The 22,239-nt window shown below is 44.9% G+C and overlaps 1 protein-coding gene across 1 annotated transcript in view; it reads left to right on the forward strand.

The window, feature by feature from the left end:
• The window catches only part of LOC119948167 (sulfotransferase 1C4-like), a 55,924-nt gene extending 35,189 nt beyond the window's left edge, over nt 1-20,735 (forward strand). The window contains exons 5-7 of the mRNA XM_038770104.1: nt 3,235-3,329; nt 12,348-12,528; nt 20,382-20,735. Coding sequence (XP_038626032.1) covers nt 3,235-3,329; nt 12,348-12,528; nt 20,382-20,494 — 389 coding nt within the window. The 3' untranslated portion in view covers nt 20,495-20,735. The remainder of the gene's footprint in view (nt 1-3,234; nt 3,330-12,347; nt 12,529-20,381) is intronic.
• The last annotated feature ends 1,504 nt before the right edge of the window (nt 20,736-22,239 follow it).

Here is a 22,239-nt window from a genome sequence, read left to right on the forward strand (position 1 = left end):
TGGTTTTGTTCTCTGTCTCCCCCTTCTAGACTGTGAGCCCACTGTTGGGTAGGGACTGTCTCTATAGGTTGCCAACTTGGACTTCCCAAGCGCTTAGTACAGTGCTCTGCACACAGTAAGCGCTCAATAAATGCGATTGATTGATTGATTGATATTGTACATATTTACTATTCTATTTATTTCATTTTGTTAACATGTTTTATTGTCTGTCTCCCACTTCTAGACTGTGAGCCCGCTGTTGGGCAGGGACCGTCTCTATATGCTGCCAACTGGTACTTCCCAAGCGCTTAGTGCAGTGCTCAGCACACAGTAAGCGCTCAATAAATACGATTGAATGAATATCTAACGTCGCTGCTTTCCTCTTACTTCGCTCCTCTATTACCAACCTACTCACTGTGCTTCAATCTCTTCCATCCCGTCACCGACACCTTGTCCACATCCTCTCTCTGGCCTGGAAATCCCTCTCTTTTCATATACCCTAGACCACCACTCCTCCCACCTTCAAAACCCTCCTAAAATCACACCTCCTCTAGACTGTAAGCTCGTCATGGGCCGGAAAAATGTCCGCTCATCCTGTTACAATGTATTCTCTGTACTGCACTGTACTAAGCGCTTGGGGGAGTACAATATAACAATAAACAGACATTCCCTGCCCACAATGAGCTTACAGTCTGGGGGGGGGGGGGGGGGGAGACATTAATATGCACAAATTGTAGATAAGTACAATTCCCTTCAAGGCACTACTGAGAGCTCACCTCCTCCAGGAGGCCTTCCCAGACTGAGCCCCTTCCTTCCTCTCTCTCTCACACTCCCTTCTCTCTTCTCTCACTCGTGTCCCGCTACCGGCCTGGGACGCCCTCCAAAATATCCAACGGACAATCGCTCTCCCCACCTTCAAGCCTTATTGAAGGCCCATCTCCTCCAAGAGGCCTTCCCTGACGGAGTATATATGTATATATGTTTGTACATATTTATTACTCTATTTATTTATTTTACTTGTACATATCTATTCTATTTATTTTATTTTGTTAGTATGTTTGGTTTGTTTTTTTTTTTTCTCTCTGTCTCCCCCTTTTAGACTGTGAGCCCAATGTTGGGTAGGGACTGTCTCTATATGTTGCCAATTTGTACTTCCCAAGCGCTTAGTACAGTGCTCTGCACAGAGTAAGTGCTCAATAAATATGATTGATTGATTGATTGATTGATTATTCTCCCAGACGCTTAGTACGGTGCTCTGCACGTAGCAAGCGCTCAACAACTACCATTCATCAATTGGTTGATCACCTCCAAGAGGTCTTGCTCAATTAAGGCCAACCGTGTGCTTGTCTGTGTACCCCTTAGTCATACATTCATAATAATAATAATAATAATGGCATTTATTAAGTGCTTACTATGTGCAAAGCACTGTTCTAAGCGCTGGGGAGGTTACAAAGTGATCAGGTTGTCCCACATGGGGCCCGATTAAGTGCTTACTATGTGCAAAGCACTGTTCTAAGCGCTGGGGAAGTTGCAAGGTGATCAGGTTGTCCCACATGGGGCCCCATTTTACAGATGAGGGAACTGAGGCCCAGAGAAGTGAAGTGACTTGCCCAAAGTCACACAGCTGACAATTTTTTTTAATGGCATTTGTTAAGCGCTTACTATGTGCAAAGCACTGTTCTAAGCGCTGGGGGGGATACAAGGTGATCAGGTTGTCCCACGGGAGGCTCACAGTTGTAATCCCCGTTTTACAGATGAGGTAACTGAGGCTCCGAGAAGTTAAGTGACTTGCCCAAGGTCACACAGCAGACGTGGTGGAGCTGGGATTTGAACCCATGACCTCTGACTCCCAAGCCCGGGCTCTTTCCACTGAGCCACGCTGCTTCGTGGAGACAGGATTTGAACCCATGACCTCTGACTCCAAAGCCCGGGCTCTTTCCAATGAGCCATGCTTCTTCTCTAATGCTAATGCTGCTTCATTCATTCAGTCGTATTTATTGAGCGCTTACTGTGTGCAGAGCACTGGACTAAGCGCTTGGGAAGTACAAGTTGACAACATATAGAGACGGTCCCTGCCCAACAGCGGGCTCACTGTCTAGAAGGGGGAGACAGAGAACAAAACAAAACATATTAACAAAATAAAATAAATAGAAGAGTAAATATGTGCAAGTAAAATAGAGTAATAAATCTGTACAAATATATATACAGGTGCTGTGGGGAGGGGAAGGAGGTAGGGTGGGGGGGATGGGGAGGGGGAGAGGAAAAAGGGGGCTCAGTCTGGGGAAGGAGGGGGCTCATTTTGATATTCACCTCAGCCCCCCAGTACTTATGCAAATATTCTTATACCCTACCGTGGCTTAGTGGCAAGAGCCCGGGCTTGGGAGCCAGAGGTCGTGGGTTCTAATCCCGGTTCCGCCACTTTGGAAAGCCACTTCACTTCTCTGGGCCTCAGTTCCCTCCTCTGTAAAATGGGGGTGAAGACTGTGAGCCCCCCCGTGGGACAACCTGATCACCTCGTAACCTCCCCAGCGCTTAGAATAGTGTTTTGCACATAGTAAGCGCTTAATAAATGCCATCATTATTATTATTATTCTCTGGGCCTCAGTTCCCTCTTCTGTAAAATGGGGGTGAAGACTGTGAGCCCCCCCGTGGGACAACCTGATCACCTCGTAACCTCCCCAGCTCTTAGAACAGTGCTTTGCACGGAGTAAGCTCTTTAATAAATGCCATTATTATTATTATTGTCTGCCGTGTGACCTTGGGCAAGTCACTTAATGTTTAAATGTAATGTTCATTTCTTGTCATCCCCCCCACCTTCATCCCCCCGGACACCCCCCCACACACACACATTTAACCTGAGCCTCAGTTCCCTCAACTCTAAAATGGGGATGAAGACCGTGAGCCCCACGTGGGACAACCTGATTACCTTGTATCCCCCCCAGCGCTTAGAACAGTGCTTGGCACATAGTACGTGCTTAACAAATACCATTATTATTCATTCCGTTGTATTTATTGAGCGCTTACTGTGTGCAGAGCACCGTACCAAGCGCTTGGGAAGTACAAGTTGGCAACAGATAGAGACGGTCCCTACCCAACAGCGGGCTCACAGTCTAGAAGATTAATTATTAATTATTATGATTGTTATTATATTAACTACCACCGATTGAAGAATTCTCCTGAGGAGCCTTTGCCTCCTGCCGAATTCTCCTCTCCTCGGGCTCTTGGAGCATCCATTTCCCTTCCGGTCTCTTTCAGTGTGCTGGGGATCCTGGCATGACCATGTCAAAGGATGGTGGGACGTGAAAAGCAAGCACCGTATTCTCTACCTCTTGTTTGAGGACATAAAGGAGGTAAGTGGCCGATCGAAGGCTCTAGATTTTTATTCCTCTGACCTGGGGATCGGAGAAGATTTTTGTGTTGTTATCTGCCTCCCCCTTCTAGACTGTGAGCCCGCTGTTGGGTAGGGACCGTCTCTATCTAATAATAATAATGATGGCATTTGTTAAGCGCTTACTATGTGCAGAGCACTGTTCTAAGCGCTGGTGGGGGGATACATGGTGATCAAGTTGTCCCACGTGGGGGTCACAGTCTTAATCCCCATTCTACAGATGAGGGAACTGAGGCTCAGAGAAGTTAAGTGGCTTGCCCAAGGTCACACAGCAGACACCTGTATATATGTATATATGGTTGTACATATTTATTACTCTATTTATTTATTTATTTTACTTGTACATTTCTATCCTACTTATTTTATTTTGTTGGTATGTTTGGTTCTGTCCTCTGTCTCCCCCTTTTAGACTGTGAGCCCACTGTTGGGTAGGGACTGTCTCTATGTGATGCCAATTTGTACTTCCCAAGCGCTTAGTACAGTGCTCTGCACATAGTAAGCGCTCAATAAATACGATTGATTGATTGATTGATGTGGCGGAGCCGGGATTCATTCATTCATTCATTCAATCGTATTTATTGAGCGCTTACTGTGTGCAGAGCACTGTACTAAGCACTTGGGAAGTATATGTTGGCAACATATAGAGACGGTCCCTACCCAATGGCGGGCTCACAGTCTAGAAGGGGGAAACAGACGACAAAACAACACATATTAACAAAATAAAAGAAATAGAATAGTAAATATGTACAAGTAAAATAAATAGAGGAATAAACCTGTACAGACATATATACAGGTGCTGTGGGGAGGGGAAGGAGGTAGGGTGGGAAGGAGGGGGAGAGGATTCGAACCCATGACCTCTGACTCCAAAGCCTGGGCTCTTTCCACTGAGCCACACTGCTTCATACTGAGCCACGCTCCTATCTGTTGCCAGCTTATACTTCCCAAGCGCTTAGTCCGGTGCTCTGCACACAGTAAGCGCTCAATAAATACGATTGAATGAATGAATGAAAATCAAGAATAGCGTTTTGGGGTGTTTTTTTTTAAAAGGAGTGCTTTGCAGAAAGGAAATGGTTACTTAGACTATTCATTTCGTTCATTCATTCAATTGTATTTATTGAGCGCTTACTGTGTGCAGAGCACTGGACTAAGCGCTTGGGAAGTACAAGCTGGCAACAGATAGAGACGGTCCCTACCCAACAGCGGGCTCACAGTCTAGAAGTCCACAACAGTGTCAAATTAATTCGGTTCTTACTGCTGAAGAGCATTAAAAAAAAATGATTCCTGCCCTTGAGGAACTTATAGTCTAATAGGGAAGGCAGTACACATCAATTGTAGATTCTAACCTCGTTAACAGAAGTGTTTGAGAGAAAAAGAAGACACTTGTGAATAAATCAGCAACACACAAGTACTGAGATAACTGTGAGCCCGTTGTTGGGTAGGGACTGTCTCTGTATGGTGTCACCTTGTTCATTCATTCATTCAGTCATATTTATTGAGCGCTTACTGTGTGCAGAGCACTGGACTAAGCGCTTGGGAAGTCCAAGTTGGAAACATATAGAGACGGTCCCTACCCAACAGCGGGCTCACAGTCTAGAAGTCCACAACAGTATCAGATTAACTAGGTTCTTACTGCTGAAGAACATACAAAAAATGATTCCTGCCCTTGAGGAACTTATAGTCTAATAGGGAAGGCAGTACACATCAATTGTAGATTATAACCTTGTTCACAGAAGTGTTTGAGAGAAAAAGACACTTGTGAATACATCAGTAACACACAAGTACTGAGATAACTGTGAGCCCGTTGTTGGGTGGGGACTGTCTCTGTATGGTGTCACCTTGTTCATTCATTCATTCAATCATATTTATTGAGCGCTCACTGTGTGCAGAGCACTGAACTAAGCGCTTGGGAAGTACAAGTTGGCAACATATAGAGACGGTCCCTACCCAACAGCGGGCTCACAGTCTAGAAGTCCACAACAGTATCAGATTAATTAGGTTCTTACTGCTGAAGAGCATAAAAAAAATGATTCCTGCCCTTGAGGAATTTATAGTCTAATAGGGAAGGCAGTACACATCAATTGTAGATTATAACCTCGTTCACAGAAGTGTTTGAGAGAAAAAGAAGACACTTGTGAATAAATCAGTAACACACAAGTACTGAGATAACTGTGAGCCCGTTGTTGGGTAGGGACCGTCTCTGTATGGTGTCACCATGTTCATTCATTCATTCAATCATATTTATTGAGCACTTACTGTGTGCAGAGCACTGGACTAAGCGCTTGGGAAATACAAGTTGGCAACTTATAGAGACGGTCCCCACCCAACAGCGGGCTCACAGTCTAGAAGTCCACAACAGTATCAAATTAATTAGGTTCTTACTGCTGGGTAGGGACTGTCTCTATATGTTGCCAATTTGTACTTCCCAAGCGCTTAGTACGGTGCTCTGCACATAGTAAGCGCTCAATAAATACGATTGATGATGATGATGAAGAGCATAAAAAAAATGATTCCTGCCCTTGAGGAACTTATAGTCTAATAGGGAAGGCAGTACACATCAATTGTAGATTCTAACCTCATTCACAGAAGTGTTTGAGAGAAAAAGAAGACACTCGTGAATAAATCAGTAACACACAAGTACTGAGATAACTGTGAGCCCGTTGTTGGGTAGGGACTGTCTCTATATGTTGCCAACTTGTACTTCCCAAGCGCTTAGTACAGTGCTCTGCACACAGTAAGCGCTCAATAAATGCTGTTGAATGAATGAATGAATGAATGAATGAATAAATGTATGGTGCCACTTGTTCATTCATTCATTCATTTAATCGTATTTATTGAGCGCTTACTGTGTGCTGTGCAGAGCACTGTACAAAGAGCTTGGGAAGTCCAAGTTGGCCACATATAGAGACGGTCCCTACCCAACAGCGGGCTCACAGTCGAGAAGGGGGAGACAGAGAACAAAACAAAACATATTAACAAAATAAAATAAGTAGAATAAATATGTCCAAATAAAATAAATCAATACTTGTACTTCCCAAGCGCTTAGTACAGTGCTCTGCACACAGTAAGCGCTCAATAAATGCAACTGAATGAATGAATAACTAATGGATTGGCTTGTGGGACGGTGGAGGAAATCTGCTGCTAAACCTCCTGGCGACAACTGCAATCACATACGAGTAGTAGTAGTTCCCAAGCGCTTAATACAGTGCTCTGCACACAGTAGGTGCTCAATAAATACAATTGAATTAATGAATAATAAGAAAGGTACTAGCATTGGAGCCATTGACTGTACAATCAATAATACATACGATAGAAATGTACTTCTAATCCTCTTCTTACTCGTGGCCTAGTGGATAAACCACGGGCCTGGGAGCCAGAGGACCTGGGTTCTAATCCTGGCTCTGCCACTTGCCCGCTGCCTGACCTTGGGCGAGTCACTTAACTTCTTTGTGTTTGTTTCTTCAACTGCAAAATGGGTGGATTCAGTACCGGTTCTCCCTCCTACTTAGACTGTGAGTCCCAAGTGAGACAAAGACTGTGTCTGACTTGATTAATTTTTATCTACCCCACGGCTTAGAACAGTGCTTTACACAATGCTTAACAAATATCTGGTATTTGTTAAACACTATATGTGTGTGTGTGTGTGTGTGTGTGTATATGTATAAATATACACACACATATATATGTGTATGTATGTATATGTGTATGTATGCATGTGTATGCATGTATATGTTCATGTGTATGTATGTACATGTATGTGTATGTGTGTAGATTGTGTATATGTATGTGTATGCATGTATGTGTGTATATGTATGTGTGTATATATGTGTATGTATGTGTGTATATATGCATGTATATGTGCATATATGTGTATATATGTGTGTGTATGTATGTGTGTGTATGTGTGTGTATATGTGTATATGTGGGTATGTAGAAGTGTATATATGTATGTGTATGTGTGTAAATCAATCAATTGTATTTATTGAGCGCTTACTGTGTGCAGCGCACTGTACTAAGCGCTTGGGAAGTACAAGTTGGCAACATATACAGTCCCTACCCAACAGTGGGCTCACAGTCTAGAAGGGGGAGACAGAGAACAAAACCAAACATATTAACAAAATAAAATAAATAGAATAGATATGTACAAGTAAAATAAATAAATAAATAGAGTAATAAATATGTACAAACATATATACATATATACAGGTGCTGTGGGGAGGGGAAGGAGGTAAGATGAGGGGGATGGAGAGGGGGACGAGGGGGAGAGGAAGGAAGGGGCTCAGTCTGGGAAGGCCTCCTGGAGGAGGTGAGCTCTCAGCAGGGCCTTGAAGGGAGGAAGAGAGCTAGCTTGGCGGAGGGGCAGAGGGAGGGCATTCCGGGCCCGGGGGATGACGTGGGCCGGGGGTTGATGGTGGGACGGGCGAGAACGAGGTACGGTGAGGAGATTAGCGGCAGAGGAGCGGAGGGTGCGGGCTGGGCTGGAGAAGGACAGAAGGGGGGTGAGGTAGGAGGGGGCAAGGGGATGGATGGACAGCCTTGAAGCCCAGGGTGAGGAGTTTGTGCCTGATGCGCAGATTGATTGGTAGCCACCGGAGATTTTTGAGGAGGGGAGTAACATGCCCAGAGCGTTTCTGGACAAAGACAATCCGGGCAGCGGTGTGAAGTATGGATTGAAGTGGGGAGAGACACGAGGATGGGAGATCAGAGAGGAGGCTGCTGCAGTAGTCCAGAGGGGATAGGATGAGAGCTTGAACGAGCAGGGTAGCGGTTTGGATGGAGAGGAAAGGGCGGAGCTTGGCGATGTTGCGGAGCTGAGACCGGCAGGTTTTGGTGACGGCTTGGATGTGAGGGGTGAATGAGAGAGCGGAGTCGAGGATGACAGCAAGGTTGCGGGCTTGTGAGACGGGAAGGATGGTAGTGCCGTCAACAGAGATGGGAAAGTCAGGGAGAGGGCAGAGTTTGGGAGGGAAGATAAGGAGTTCCGTCTTGGACATGTTGAGTTTTAGTTGGTGGGCAGACATCCAAATGGAGATGTCCTGAAGGCAGGAGGAGATGCGAGCCTGGAGAGAGGGGGGAGAGAGCAGGGGCGGAGATGTAGATCTGGGTGTCATCAGCGTAGAGATGATAGTTGAAGCCGTGGGAGCAAATGAGGTCACCAAGGGAGTGTGTGTAGATCGAGAACAGAAGGGGACCAAGCACTGAACCTTGGGGAACCCCCACAGTAAGAGGATGGGAGGGGGAGGAGGAGCCTGCAAAAGAGACTGAGAAAGAACTACCGGAGAGGTAAGAGGAGAACCAGGAGAGGACGGAGTCTGGGAAGCCAAGGTCAGATAGCATGTTGAGGAGAAGGGGGTGGTCCATGGTGTCGAAGACAGCTGAGAGGTCGAGGAGGATTAGGATAGAGTATGAGCCATTGGATTTGTGTATACATATATACATGTATGTATGTCTATATATATATGTATGTGTATGTATATCTGTATATGTATGTATGATGATGACTGTATTTGTTAAGCGCTTACTATGTGCCAAGCACTGTTCTAAGTGCTGGGGTAGATACAAGATAATCAGGTTGTCCCCTGTGGGACTCACAGTCCCCATTGGCAGATGAGGGAACTGAGGCACAGAGAAGTGAAGAAACTTGCCTAAGGTCATACAACAGACAAGTGGCAGAGTCGGGATTAGAACCTACGACCTCTGGCTCCCAAGCCCGGGCTCTTTACACTGAGCCACGCTGCTTCTCGTGTATATGTATGTACAGATATATAGATATATATAGATATATATGTGTGTGTGTGTATGTGTATGTATGTATGTGTATGTATATGTATATATGCATATATACATATATATGTATATATGTGCATATATACATGTATGTGTAATATATGTATACACACACACACACATATATATATATTATATGTGTGTATACACAAATACCATAAAGTATGAGAAGCAGTGCGTTTCAGTGGAAAGAGCCCAGGCTTGGGAGTCAGAGGTCATGGGTTCTAATCCCAGCTCCGCCACTTGTCAGCTGTGGGACTTTAGGCAAGTCACAGAGAAGCAGCATGGCTCAGTGGAAAGAACCCGGGCTTTGGAGTCAGAGGTCATGGGTTCAAATCCCGGCTCCGCCGCTTGTCAGCTGTGTGACTTTGGGCCAGTCACTTCAGTTCTCTGAGCCTCAGTTACCTCAACTGTAAAATGGGGATTAAGACTGTGACCCCCATGTGGGACAATCTGATCACCTTGTATCCTCCCCAGTGCTTAGAACAGTGCTTTGCACATAGTAAGCGCTTAACAAATGCCAAAATTATTATTATTATTGCTTAACTTCTCTGGGCCTCAGTTCCCTCATCTGTAAAATGGGGATTAAGACTGTGAGCCCCATGCGGGACAACCTGATTACCTTGTATTCCCCCCCAGTGCTTAGAACAGTGCTTGGCACGTAGTAAGCGCTTAACAAATGCCATCATTATTTTATATATATATATATATATATATATATATATATATATATATACACATTAAATATAATAATAATTGTATTTGTTAAACACGTACCTTGTTCCAGGCACTATGCCAAGGACTGGTGCCATCATTATTATATAAATATACACATTAAATATAATAATAATTATGTTTGTTAAACACGTACCTTGTTCCAGGCACTATGCCAAGGACTGGTGCCATCATTATTATGTATATATATGCACATTAAATATAATAATAATTGTATTTGTTAAACACGTACCTTGTTCCAGGCACTATGCCAAGGACTGGTGCCATCATTATTATATATATATGCACATTAAATATAATAATAATTGTATTTGTTAAACACGTACCTTGTTCCAGGCACTATGCCAAGGACTGGTGCCATCATTATTATATATATATGCACATTAAATATAATAATAATTGTATTTGTTAAACACGTACCTTGTTCCAGGCACTATGCCAAGGACTGGGGTAGATACAAGCAAATTGGGTTGGACACAGTCCCTGTCCCACGTGGGGCTCACAGTCTCAGTCCCATTTTCCAGATGAGGTAACTGAGGCACAGAGAAGTGAAGTGTCACACAGCACAAGGTCACACAGCAGACAAGCGACGGAGCCGGGATTACAGCCCATGACTTTCTGACTCTCAGTCCCGTGCTTTGCTTGCTATGCCATGCTGCTTGTTGTATATGGTATTTGTTAAGCAATATATATACACATATATATTCATTCATTCAATCGTATTTATTGAGCGCTGACTGTATGCAGAACACTGTACTAAGCGCTTGGGAAGTACAAGTCGGCAACATATAGAGACGGTCCCGACCCAACAGCGGGCTCACAGTCTGGAAGGGGGAGACATTGGGGAAGAAGTGTGGCTCAGTGGAAAGAGCCCGGGCTTTGAAGTAAATTGTCAGGGGTTCAAATCCCTCAAATCAAATCCTTGATTTGATTCAAATCAAATCCTCCGTCTCTTCCTCCCTTCAAGGCCCTACTGAGAGCTCACCTCCTCCAGGAGGCCTTCCCAGACTGAGCCCCTTCCTTCCTCTCCCCCTCGTCCCCCTCTCCATCCCCCGCATCTTACCTCCTTCCCTTCCCCACAGCACCTGTATATATGTATATATGTTTGTACATATTTATTACTTTATTTATTTATTTATTTTACTTGTACCTATCTATTCTATTTATCTTATTGTGTTAGTATGTTTGGTTTTGTTCTCTGTCTCCCCCTTCTAGACTGTGAGCCCACTGTTGGGTAGGGACCGTCTCTATATGTTGCCAACTTGTACTTCCCAAGCACTTAGTACAGTGCTCTGCACACAGTAAGCGCTCAATAAATATGATTGATTGATTGATTGTCAGCTGTGTGACTTTGGGCAAGTCACTTCACTTCTTTGGGTCTCAGTTCCCTTATCTGTAAAATGGGGATTAAGACTGTGAGCCCCCCCGTGGGACAGCCTAATCACCTTGTAACCTCCCCAGCGCTTAGAACAGTGCTTTGCACATAGTAAGCGCTTAACAAATACCATCATTATTATAATGTGTGTGTGTTTTTGGCATTTGTGTGTGTGTGTGTGTTATATTTTATGGTATTTATGTGCATACATAAACACACACACACATACGCACACAGGCCCCCCCCCACACAAGCACACACATACATATCCCCAGTTACCCCGCCGAGGGTCATGAGCAATAGTATAACACAACTTCTAGACTGTGAGCCCGCTGTTGGGTAAGGACCATCTCTATATGTTGCCAACTTGTCCTTCCCAAGCGCTTAGTACAGCGCTCTGCACACAGTAAGCGCTCAATAAATGCAATTGAATGAATGAATGAACTGTTGTGAAAGAGTGAAGTGGGAGAACGTGTTTACAGATAATAGGGAGGGCCTGGGAGATTTTTTCTCTAAGGAAGGAATTTGTTGCGTGTGGAGATGATTTCATTCATTCAATCATATTTATTGAGCGCTTACTGTGTGCAGAGCACTGTACTAAGCGCTTGGGAAGTACAAGTTGGCAACATATAGAGACGGTCCCTACCCAACAGTGGGCTCACAGTCTAGAAGGGGGGAGACAGAGAACAAAACCAAACATATTAATAAAATAAATAGAAGAGGAAAGGTCTCCAGAGGATGGATTGGATGGGGGGAGGACTGAGGTAAGGGTTGTTTGGAGTAAATGAGATTAATTAGAGGAAGGTGACTTTGATTGAAGGGGCAGTTGCTGAAAGGGAAGGGGCTCTCTTAGGGGAGAGGCTGGACTCGGGAAGAGAGGGGGGACGTCCGGAGGAATGGGGTGCCAGAGTCCCGTATCCTCCTGGTGGGAAGGGGAGGACTCACTTCCCCCACCCTTTTTCCTGGTCTCCCTCCTGCCCTTCCCATCTGGAAAATTCAACTGTAGTTGGACGGTGAACCCGGAAAGCCCCGTCATTCCCCGTGGGAGCAGGCCCGGATTCTATCCTCTCTCCTCTCTCCCTGCAGAACCCGAAACGGGAAATTCGGAAGGTGGCGGAGTTCATGGGGAAGGAGCTGCCCGAAGAGGTTCTGGACAAAATCGTCCATCACACCTCGTTCGACATCATGAAGGCGAATCCCATGGCCAACTATTCTTCGATCCCTTCCCAAATGATGGATCACTCCGTTTCCCCGTTTATGAGAAAAGGTGCCGAGAATGATCATCTGATTATTACTGCATTTTCTTGGTGTTCGGAGTCCTAATTCCAGACTTGTAGGTGCTGAAAATCTTGAGCGGTGGGCAATTCTAGGGGAGGGTGGGGCTTGGGGTAAATCACTGAGCCATTTCCCCGTTTATGAAAAAGGTGTCTAGAATGATTATCTGATTATTACTCCATTTTCTTGTTGTCGAAGTCCTAATTCCGGACTTGTATGTGCTGAAAATCTAGAGCGGTGGACAATTCTAGGGGAGGGTGGGGCTTGGGGTAGGTCACTGACCCGTTTTCCCATTTATGAGAAAAGGTGTCCAGAATGACTATCTGATTATGACTCCATTTTCTTGTTGTCAGAGTCCTAATTCCGGACTTCTAGGTGCTGAAAATGTAGAGCAGTGGGCAATTCTAGGGGAGGGTGGGGCTTGGGGTAAGTCACTGAGCCGTTTCCCCGTTTATGAAAAAGGTGTCTAGAATGATTATCTGATTATTACTCCATTTTCTTGTTGTCGGAGTCCTAATTCCAGACTTGAAGGTGCTGAAAATCTAGAGCGGTGGACAATTCTAGGGGAGGGTTGGGCTTGGAGTAAGTCACTGAGCCGTTTCCCCATTTATGAGGAAAGGTGTCTAGAATGATTATCTGATTATGACTCCATTTTCTTGTTGTCGGAGTCCTAATTCCAGACTTGTAGGTGCTGAAAATCTAGAGCGGTGGACAGTTCTAGGGGAGGGTGGGGCTTGGGGTAAGTCACTGAGCCGTTTCCCCGTTAATGAGAAAGGGTGTCTAGAATGATTATCTGATTATCATCATCAATTGTATTTATTGAGCGCTTACTGTGTGCAGAGCACTGTACTGATTATGACTCCATTTTCTTATTGTCGGAGTCCTAATTCCAGACTTCTAGATGCTGAAAATCTAGACCGGTGGGCAATTCTAGGGGAGGGTGGGGCTTGGAGTAAGTCACTGAGCCATTTCCCCATTTATGAGAAAAGGTGTCTAGAATAATTATCTGATTTTGACTCCATTTCCTTGTTGTCAGAGTCCTAATTCCAGGCTTGTAGGTGCTGAAAATCTAGAGCGGTGGACAATTCTAGCGGAGGGTGGGGCTTGTCGTAAGTCACTGAGCCGTTTCCCCGTTTATGAGAAAGGGTGTCTAGAATGATTATCTGATTATCATCATCAATTGTATTGATTGAGTGCTTACTGTGTGCAGAGCACTGTACTGATTATGACTCCATTTTCTTGTTGTCGGAGTCCTAATTCCAGACTTGTAGGTGCTGAAAATCTAGAGCGGTGGACAATTCTAGGAGAGGGTGGGGCTTGGAGTAAGTCACTGAGCCGTTTCCCCGTTTATGAGAAAAGGTGTCTAGAATGATTATCTGATTATCATCATCAATTGTATTGATTGAGCACTTACTGTGTGCAGAGCACTGTACTGATTATGACTCCATTTTCTTATTGTCGGAGTCCTAATTCCAGACTTCTAGATGCTGAAAATCTAGACCGGTGGGCAATTCTAGGGGAGGGTGGGGCTTGGAGTAAGTCACTGAGCCATTTCCCCATTTATGAGAAAAGGTGTCTAGAATAATTATCTGATTTTGACTCCATTTCCTTGTTGTCGGAGTCCTAATTCCGGACTTGTAGGTGCTGAAAATCTAGAGCGGTGGGCAATTCTAGGGGAGGGTGGGGCTTGTTGTAAGTCACTGAGCCGTTTCCCCATTTATGAGAAAAGGTGTCTAGAATGATTATCTGATTTTGACTCCATTTTCTTGTTGTCGGAGTCCTAATTCCGGACTTGTAGGTGCTGAAAATCTAGAGCGGTGGACAAGTCTAGGGGAGGGTGGGGCTTGGGGTAAGTCACTGAGCCAAGCGCTTAGTACAGCGTTCTGCAATCAGTAAGCGCTTAGTAAATATGATTGAATTAATGAATGAGTGCGGGGCGACTGATCAAGGGGACGGGCCCTAACCCCACCTCTATGTCACCTCCCACCACACTCCGTGAAACGGTCTCTGCGTCGCACTTGCACTTGGATTTGTCCCCACCTCTAGACTGTGAGCCCGTTGTTGGGTAGGGACCGTCTCTATATGTTGCCAACTGGTACTTCCCACAAGCGCTTAGTACAGTGCTCTGCACACAGTAAGTGCTCAATGAATTCATTCATTCATTCAATCGTATTTATTGAGCGCTTACTGTGTGCAGAGCACTGTACTAAGCGCTTGGGAAGTACAAGTTGGCAACATATAGAGACGGTCCCTACCCAATGAATATGATTGAATGGATGAATTTGTATTCATTTTATCATTCATATCATTCATAAATGTACATATTGACTATTCTGTTTATTTTCTATTTATTTTGTTAATGATGTGCATTTGGCTTTAATTCTGTTTGTTCTGACGACTTGACACCTGTCCACATGTTTTGTTTTGTTGTCTGTCTCCCCCTTCTAGACTGTGAGCCCGTTGTTGGGTAGGGACCGTCTCTATATGTTGCCGACTTGTACTTCCCAAGCGCTTAGTGCAGTGCTCTGTACACAGTAAGCGCTCAATAAATACGATTGAATGCATGAATGAATTCAGTCGTATTTATTGAGTGCATACTGTGTGTAAAGCACTGTACTAAGCACTTGGGAGAGTACACTATAACAATAATTATGGTATTTGTTATGCACTTACTATGTGCCGAGCACTGTTGTAAGCGCATTCCCTGCCACAATGAGCTCACAGTCTAGAGGGTGAGACAGATGTTTTTCTATTTGTTCTGATGATTTTGACACCTGTCTACCTGTTTTGTTTCGTTGTCTGTCTCCCCCTTCTAGACTGTGAGCCCATTAGGTAGGGACCGTCTCTATATGTTGCCGACTTGTACTTCCCAAGCGCTTAGTACAGTGCTCTGCACACAGTAAGCGCTCAATAAATATGATTGAATGAATGAATGAATGAACAGACATAAATAGCTAAATAAATAATACATTACAGATATATAAGAATAATAATGGTGTTTTTTGTTAAGCGCTTACTATGTACCAGGCACTGTTCTAAGCGCTGGGGTGGATGCAAGGTAATCAGGTTGTCCCATGTGAGGTTCATGGTCTCCATCCCCATTTTACAGATGAGGTAACTGAGGCACAGAGAAGTGAAGTGGCTGACTCAAGGTCACACAGCAAACAAGTGGCGGAGCCGGGATTAGATCTTTATGCAGATCTACACATATGTGGTGTGGGGCTGGGAGGGAGGATGAAGGAAGGAGCAAGTTAGGGTGATGCAGAAGGGAGTGGGAGAATAGGAGAGGAGGGCTTAGTCAGGGAAGGCTTCTTGGAGGAGATAATAATAATAATAATAATGGCATTTATTAGACACTTACTATGTGCAAAACACTGTTCTAAGCGCTGGGGAGGTTACAAGGTGATCAGATTGTCCCACGGGGGACTCACAGTCTTATTCCTCATTTTACAGATGAGGGAACTGAGGCCCAGAGAAGTGAAGTGACTTGCCCAAAGTCACACAGCTGACAGTTGACGAGGCTGGGATTTGAACCCATGACCTCTGACTCCAAAGCCCGGGCTCTTTCCACTGAGCCATGCTGCTTCTCTCACAGAAGGATGCGCTTTCAATAAGGCTTTGAAGAGGGGAAGAGCAATTATCTGTGTGATGTGAGGAGGGAGGGCATTCCATTCATTCATTCACTCATTCAATCGTATTTATTAATCAATCAATCGTATTTATTGAGCTCTTACTGTGTGCAGAGCACTGTACTAAGCGCTTGGGAAGTACAAGTTGGCAACATATAGAGACAGTCCCTACCCAAGTGCTTACTGTGTGCAGAGCGCTGCACTAAGCGCTTGGGAAAGTCCAATACAACAGTAAACATTCATTCATTCAGTCAGTCGTATTTATTGAGCGCTTACTGTGTGCAGAGCACTGTACTAGGCGCTTGGGAAGTACAAATTAGCAACGTGTAGAGACGGTCCCTACCCAACAGCGGGCTCACAGTCTAGAAGGGGGAGACAGACAACAAAACAAGACATATTAACAAAATAAAATAAATAGAATAAATATGTACAAGAAAAATAGAGTAATAAATCTGTACAAACATATATACATATAAACAGGTGCTGTGGGGAGGGGAAGGAGGTAAGGCGGGGGGGGTGAAATACCATCATTCTTATGATTATAAGCGCCTAGTACGGTGCTCAGCACGCAGTAAGCGCTCAATAAATACAACTGAGTGAGCCCACTGTTGGGTAGGGACTGTCTCTATATGTTGCCAATTTGTACTTCCCAAGCGCTTAGTACAGTGCTCTGCACACAGTAAGCGCTCAATCATCATCATCATCAATCGTATTTATTGAGCGCTTACTATGTGCAGAGCACTGTACTAAGCGCTTGGGAAGTACAAATTGGCAACATATAGAGACAGTCCCTACCCAACAGTGGGCTCACAGTCTAAAAGGGGGAGACAGAGAACAAAACCAAACATGCTAACAAAATAAAATAAATAGAATAGATATGTACAAATAAATTAAATAAATAAATAAATAGAGTAAAAAAATATGTACAAACATATATACATATATACATATATATATATTTATTTATTTATTTTACTTGTACATTTCTATCCTATTTATTTTATTTTGTTGGTATGTTTGGTTCTGTTCTCTGTCTCCCCCTTTTAGACTGTGAGCCCACTGTTGGGTAGGGACTGTCTCTATGTGTTGCCAATTTGTACTTCCCAAACGCTTAGTACAGTACTCTGCACATAGTAAGCGCTCAATAAATACGATTGATTGATTGATTGATATATACAATAAATACGATTGATGATGATTAAGACAACCCCAGCCTCTACCCACCATTCCCTCAGCCAGACTCTCCTCGGTGACAGTCCCTGCCCACAACGAGCTCACGGTCTAGAGGTGGGGAGACAGACATCAGTACAAATAAATAAAATGACAGATACATACATAAGTGCTGTGGGGCTGGGCTGGGGGCGGAGGGGCTCCTTATGTACCCTTTATTTGCCCCATGGCATTTGGGAACGGAGTCGTAATTTATTTTCACGTCTGCCTCCCCCTCTAGCTCATTAATTAACTAATTAAGTGACTCTGGACAAGTCACTTCACTTCTCTGTGCCTCAGTTCCCTCATCTGTAAAATGGGGATTAAGGCTGTGAGCCCCACGGGGGACAACCTGATCACCTTGTATCCTGTATGCCATTAATGATGGCATTTGTTAAGCGCTTACTCTGTGCAAAGCACTGTTCCAAGCGCTGGGGAGTTTACAAGGTGATCAGGTTGTCCCACGGGGGGCTTACAGTCTTAATCCCCATTTTCCAGATGAGGGAACTGAGGCACAGAGTAGTTAAGCGACTTGCCCAAAGTCACCCAGCTGACGAGTGGCGGAGGCGGGATTAGAACCCAGGACCTCTGACTCCCAAGCCCGGGCTCTTTCCGCTGAGCCACGCTGCTTCTCGGGTAAGAAACGTGCCTACCAATCTGCCGTAGTAGATTCTCCCAAACACTTAGAGAAGCAGCATGGCTTGGTGCGTAGAGCGCAGGAAGGACATGAGTTCTAATCCCGGCTCCCCCACACCTCTGTTGCGTGGCCTTGGGCAGGTCACTTCACTTCTCTGTGCCTCAGTTACCTTGTCCGTAAAATGGGGATAAGAGTGCGAGCCCCATGTGGAGACTGTAAGCTCATGGTGGGCAGGGAATGTGATGTTTATTGTAGTCTCCCAAGCGCTTTCATTCATTCATTCAATCATATTTATTGAGTGCTTACTGTGTGCGGAGCACTGTACTAAACACTTGCTCTGCACTAAATAAGCGCTCAATAAATGTGAATGAATGACGAGGACTGGGTCCAACCTGACCAACACAGTGAACACCCAGAATACCAACTATTCTATTTATTTAATTTTGTTAATATGTTTTGTTTTCTTGCCTGTCTCCCCCTTCTAGACTGTGAGCCCGCTGTTGGGTAGGGACCGTCTCTAGATGTTGCAAGCGCTTAGTACAGTGCTCTGCACACAGTAAGCGCTCAATAAATACGATTGAATGATTAACTGGTATCTACCCTAGTGCCTAGAACAGTGCTTGGCACACAGTAAGCACTTAACGAGTACCATAGTAATAATAATAATGATGGTATTAAGCGCTTACTATGTGCAAAGCACTGTTCTAAGCGCTACAGAGGTTACAAGGTGATCAGGTTGTCCCACGAGGGGCTCACAATTTTAATCCCCATTTTTACAGATGAGGTAACTGAGGCCCCGAGAAGTTACGTGACTTGCCCAAGGTCACCCAGCTGACAGTTGGCGGAGCCGGGATTTGAACCCATGACCTCTGACTCCAAAGCCCAGGCTCTTTTCACTGAGCCACGCTGCTCCCATTCCCTGCCCACCAACGCGCTTACAGTCTCCGCATGGGGCTCCCACTCTTATCCCCATTTTACTGACAAGGTAACTGAGGCACAGAGAATCAATCAATCAATTGTATTTATTGAGCGCTTACCGTGTGCAGAGCACTGTACTAAGCGCTTGGGAAGTACAAGTTGGCAACATATAGAGACAGTCCCTACCCAACAGTGGGCTCACAGTCTAAAAATAGAATCGTACATATGTACAAATAAATCAATAGAGTAATAAATCTGTAATGAGCATGGGGCAGAAGCAACTAGAAATAAAAGCAAAAAGGTGTTTTACAGAGTCCAGACCAACTACTAAAATTAACGTGGGATGCGGATAAAAAGTCAACGAGCCTCTAAAAGGTACAAAAAACCCTGCAAGATTTGGAAGCGTTTCTGTGACAGTGGAAAGAGCCCGGGCTTTGGAGTCAGAGATCGTAGGTTCGAATCCCGGCTCTGCCCCATGTCTGCTGTGTGACCTCGGGCAAGTCACTTCGCTTCTCTGAGCCTCAGTTCCCCCCTCTGCAAAATGGGGGTGAAGACTGTGAGCCCCACACGGGACAACCTCATTACCTTGTTTCCCCTCCCCAGCGCTTAGAACAGTGCTTGGCACATAGTGAGCGCTTCACAAATGCCATTATTATTTATTTATCATTTAAAAACCGGTCAAGTCGACGTCACTACTGTTGACTGATTCTGATGCAGGGGAAAGGCGTCAACAAAACCGAAAGACTGCACGCTGCATACAAAAGTAGGCTGAAGTGACCTGCCCAAGGTCACGCAGAAGAATTATTCTTCTTGTTACTGAACACAGTGCTCTGCACACAGTAAACACTCAGTAAAATACGAGAGATTGATTGGCGCCGTCGTTTTCCGGTCACATTAGTCTTGCAGTGAGCGGTTGCCTGTTGGAAGGGCCTGTATGTATGTATATATGTTTGTACATATTTTTTTACCCTATTTATTTATTTATTTAATTTATTTGTACATATCTATTCTATTTATTTTATTTTGTTAGTATGTTTGGTTTTGTTCTCTGTCTCCCCCTTTTAGACCGTGAGCCCACTGTTGGGTAGGGACTGTCTCTATATGTTGCCAATTTGTACTTCCCAAGCGCTTAGTCCAGTGCTCTGCACACAGTAAGCGCTCAATAAATATGATTGATGATGATGATGATGAATTTGTACTTCCCAAGCGCTTAGTACAGTGCTCTGCACACAGTAAGGGCTCAATAAATACGATTGATGATGATGATGATGAAGGGCCGGGGCATCCCGATTCCTCCCAACCCAGGGATGGGAGTTTCAGTTGTTCGGAAAACTCTTAAAATGCCCGGAGTGGAAAAACCAGTCTAGTTGGGTGTTGTCCCTTGGAGCCCCTAATGAGGGGAATGATCTCGCTCTCCTTCGGCTATTCCATTTCTCTTTCGTTGTTTTCCAGGAGAGGTCGGAGACTGGAAGAACCATTTCACAGTGGCCCAGAACGAGCGATTTGATGAAGACTACCGCAGGAAAATGGCCAACACCTCTCTGGTGTTCCGCGAGGATTGCTAGGAGAGGCAGCCAGGGTCCCCGTGGGGAGGGGGGAGCCCCGGCCTGAGAGCCGATTTGGGATTGGGATCGGAATCATCGGTTAGATCAAATAGAGGTAACCGGACCCGACGATTGAATTAGATTAATATCAAGAGCAGCCGGGAGGTTTCCAAGAAAGAGGCTTGGCGGGGTGGGATTTGAGACGAAGGGCCCCCGCTGATCAATCAATCAATCAATCGTATTTACTGAGCGCTTACTGTGTGCAGAGCACTGTACTAAGCGCTTGGGAAGTACAAATTCATCATCATCATCATCAATCGTATTTATTGAGCACTTACTGTGTGCAGAGCACTGTACTAAGCGCTTGGGAAGTACAAATTCATCATCATCATCATCAATCGTATTTACTGAGCGCTTACTGTGTGCAGAGCACTGTACTAAGCGCTTGGGCAGTACAAGTTGGCAACATATAGAGACGGGCCCTACCCAACAGTGGGCTTACCGTCTAAAATTGATGATTGCCCCAAGTGTGGCCTGGTGAACTCAACAAAATCAAAAGATGCCAAGCTGTCTCCCCGCCCTTAGACCTATTTTTATGGTTTTTGTTAAGCTCTTACTAGGTGCCAGGCACTGTATTAAGCACTGGGGGAGATACGGATTAATCAGGTTGGGCACAGTCCATGTCCCACATGGGGCTCGCGGTTTTCAGCCCCATGAGGTAACCGAGGCACAGAGAAGTGAAATGACTCGCTCAAGGTCACACAGCAGACAAATGGCGGAGCTTGGGATTCTGACTGCAGGCCCAGTCTCTGCCATTAATCAATCAATCAATCAATTGTATTTATTGAGCGCTTACTGTGTGCAGAGCACTGTACTAAGCGCTTGGGAAGTACAAGTTGGCAACATATAGAGACAGGCCCTACCCAACAGTGGGCTCACGGTCTAAAAGGGGGAGACAGGGAACAAAACCAAACATACTAACAAAATAAAATAAATAGGATAGATATGTACAAGTAAAATAAATAGAGTAATAAATATGTACAAACATATATACAGGTGCTGTGGGGAAGGGAAGGAGCATTAGGCCATGCTGCTTCCCCTATTATCCTTTCATTCATTCAGTCATATTTATTGAGCGCTTACTGTGTGCAGAGCACTGTACTAAGTGCTTGGGAGCGTACAATACAACAATAAACAGACACATTCCCTGCCCACATTACATTCTAGAGAGTGGGGATCGTGTCTACGAACTGTATTGCATTGTGTCTCCTGAGTGTTTAGTACAGTAAACAAGCAGAGAAGCAGCATGGCTCAGGAGAAAGAACAGGGGCTTTGGAGTCAGAGGTCATGGGTTCAAATCCCAGCTCTGCCAATTGCCAGCTGTGTGACTTTGGGCCGGTCACTTCACTTCTCCGGGCCTCAGTGACCTCATCTGTAAAATGGGGATTAAGACCGTGAGCCCCCCATGGGGCAACCTGATCACCTCGTAACCTCCCCAGCGCTTACAACAGTGCTTTGCACGTAGTAAGCGCTTAATAAATGCCACTATTATTATTATTATTTTTACAGTGCTCTGCGCACAGTAAGGACTTTTAGACTGTGAGCCCACTGTTGGGTAGAGACTGTATATGTTGCCAACTTGTACTTCCCAAGCGCTTAGTACAGTGCTCTGCACACAGTAAGTGCTCAATAAATATGATTGATTGATTGACTCAATAAGCGTCATGGGTGAGAAGGAGATCCGGTCCAACGATGCGTCCCTGGGG

This window comes from Tachyglossus aculeatus, chromosome 2 (assembly GCF_015852505.1).
Source record: "Tachyglossus aculeatus isolate mTacAcu1 chromosome 2, mTacAcu1.pri, whole genome shotgun sequence".
Classification (NCBI taxonomy): domain Eukaryota; kingdom Metazoa; phylum Chordata; class Mammalia; order Monotremata; family Tachyglossidae; genus Tachyglossus; species Tachyglossus aculeatus.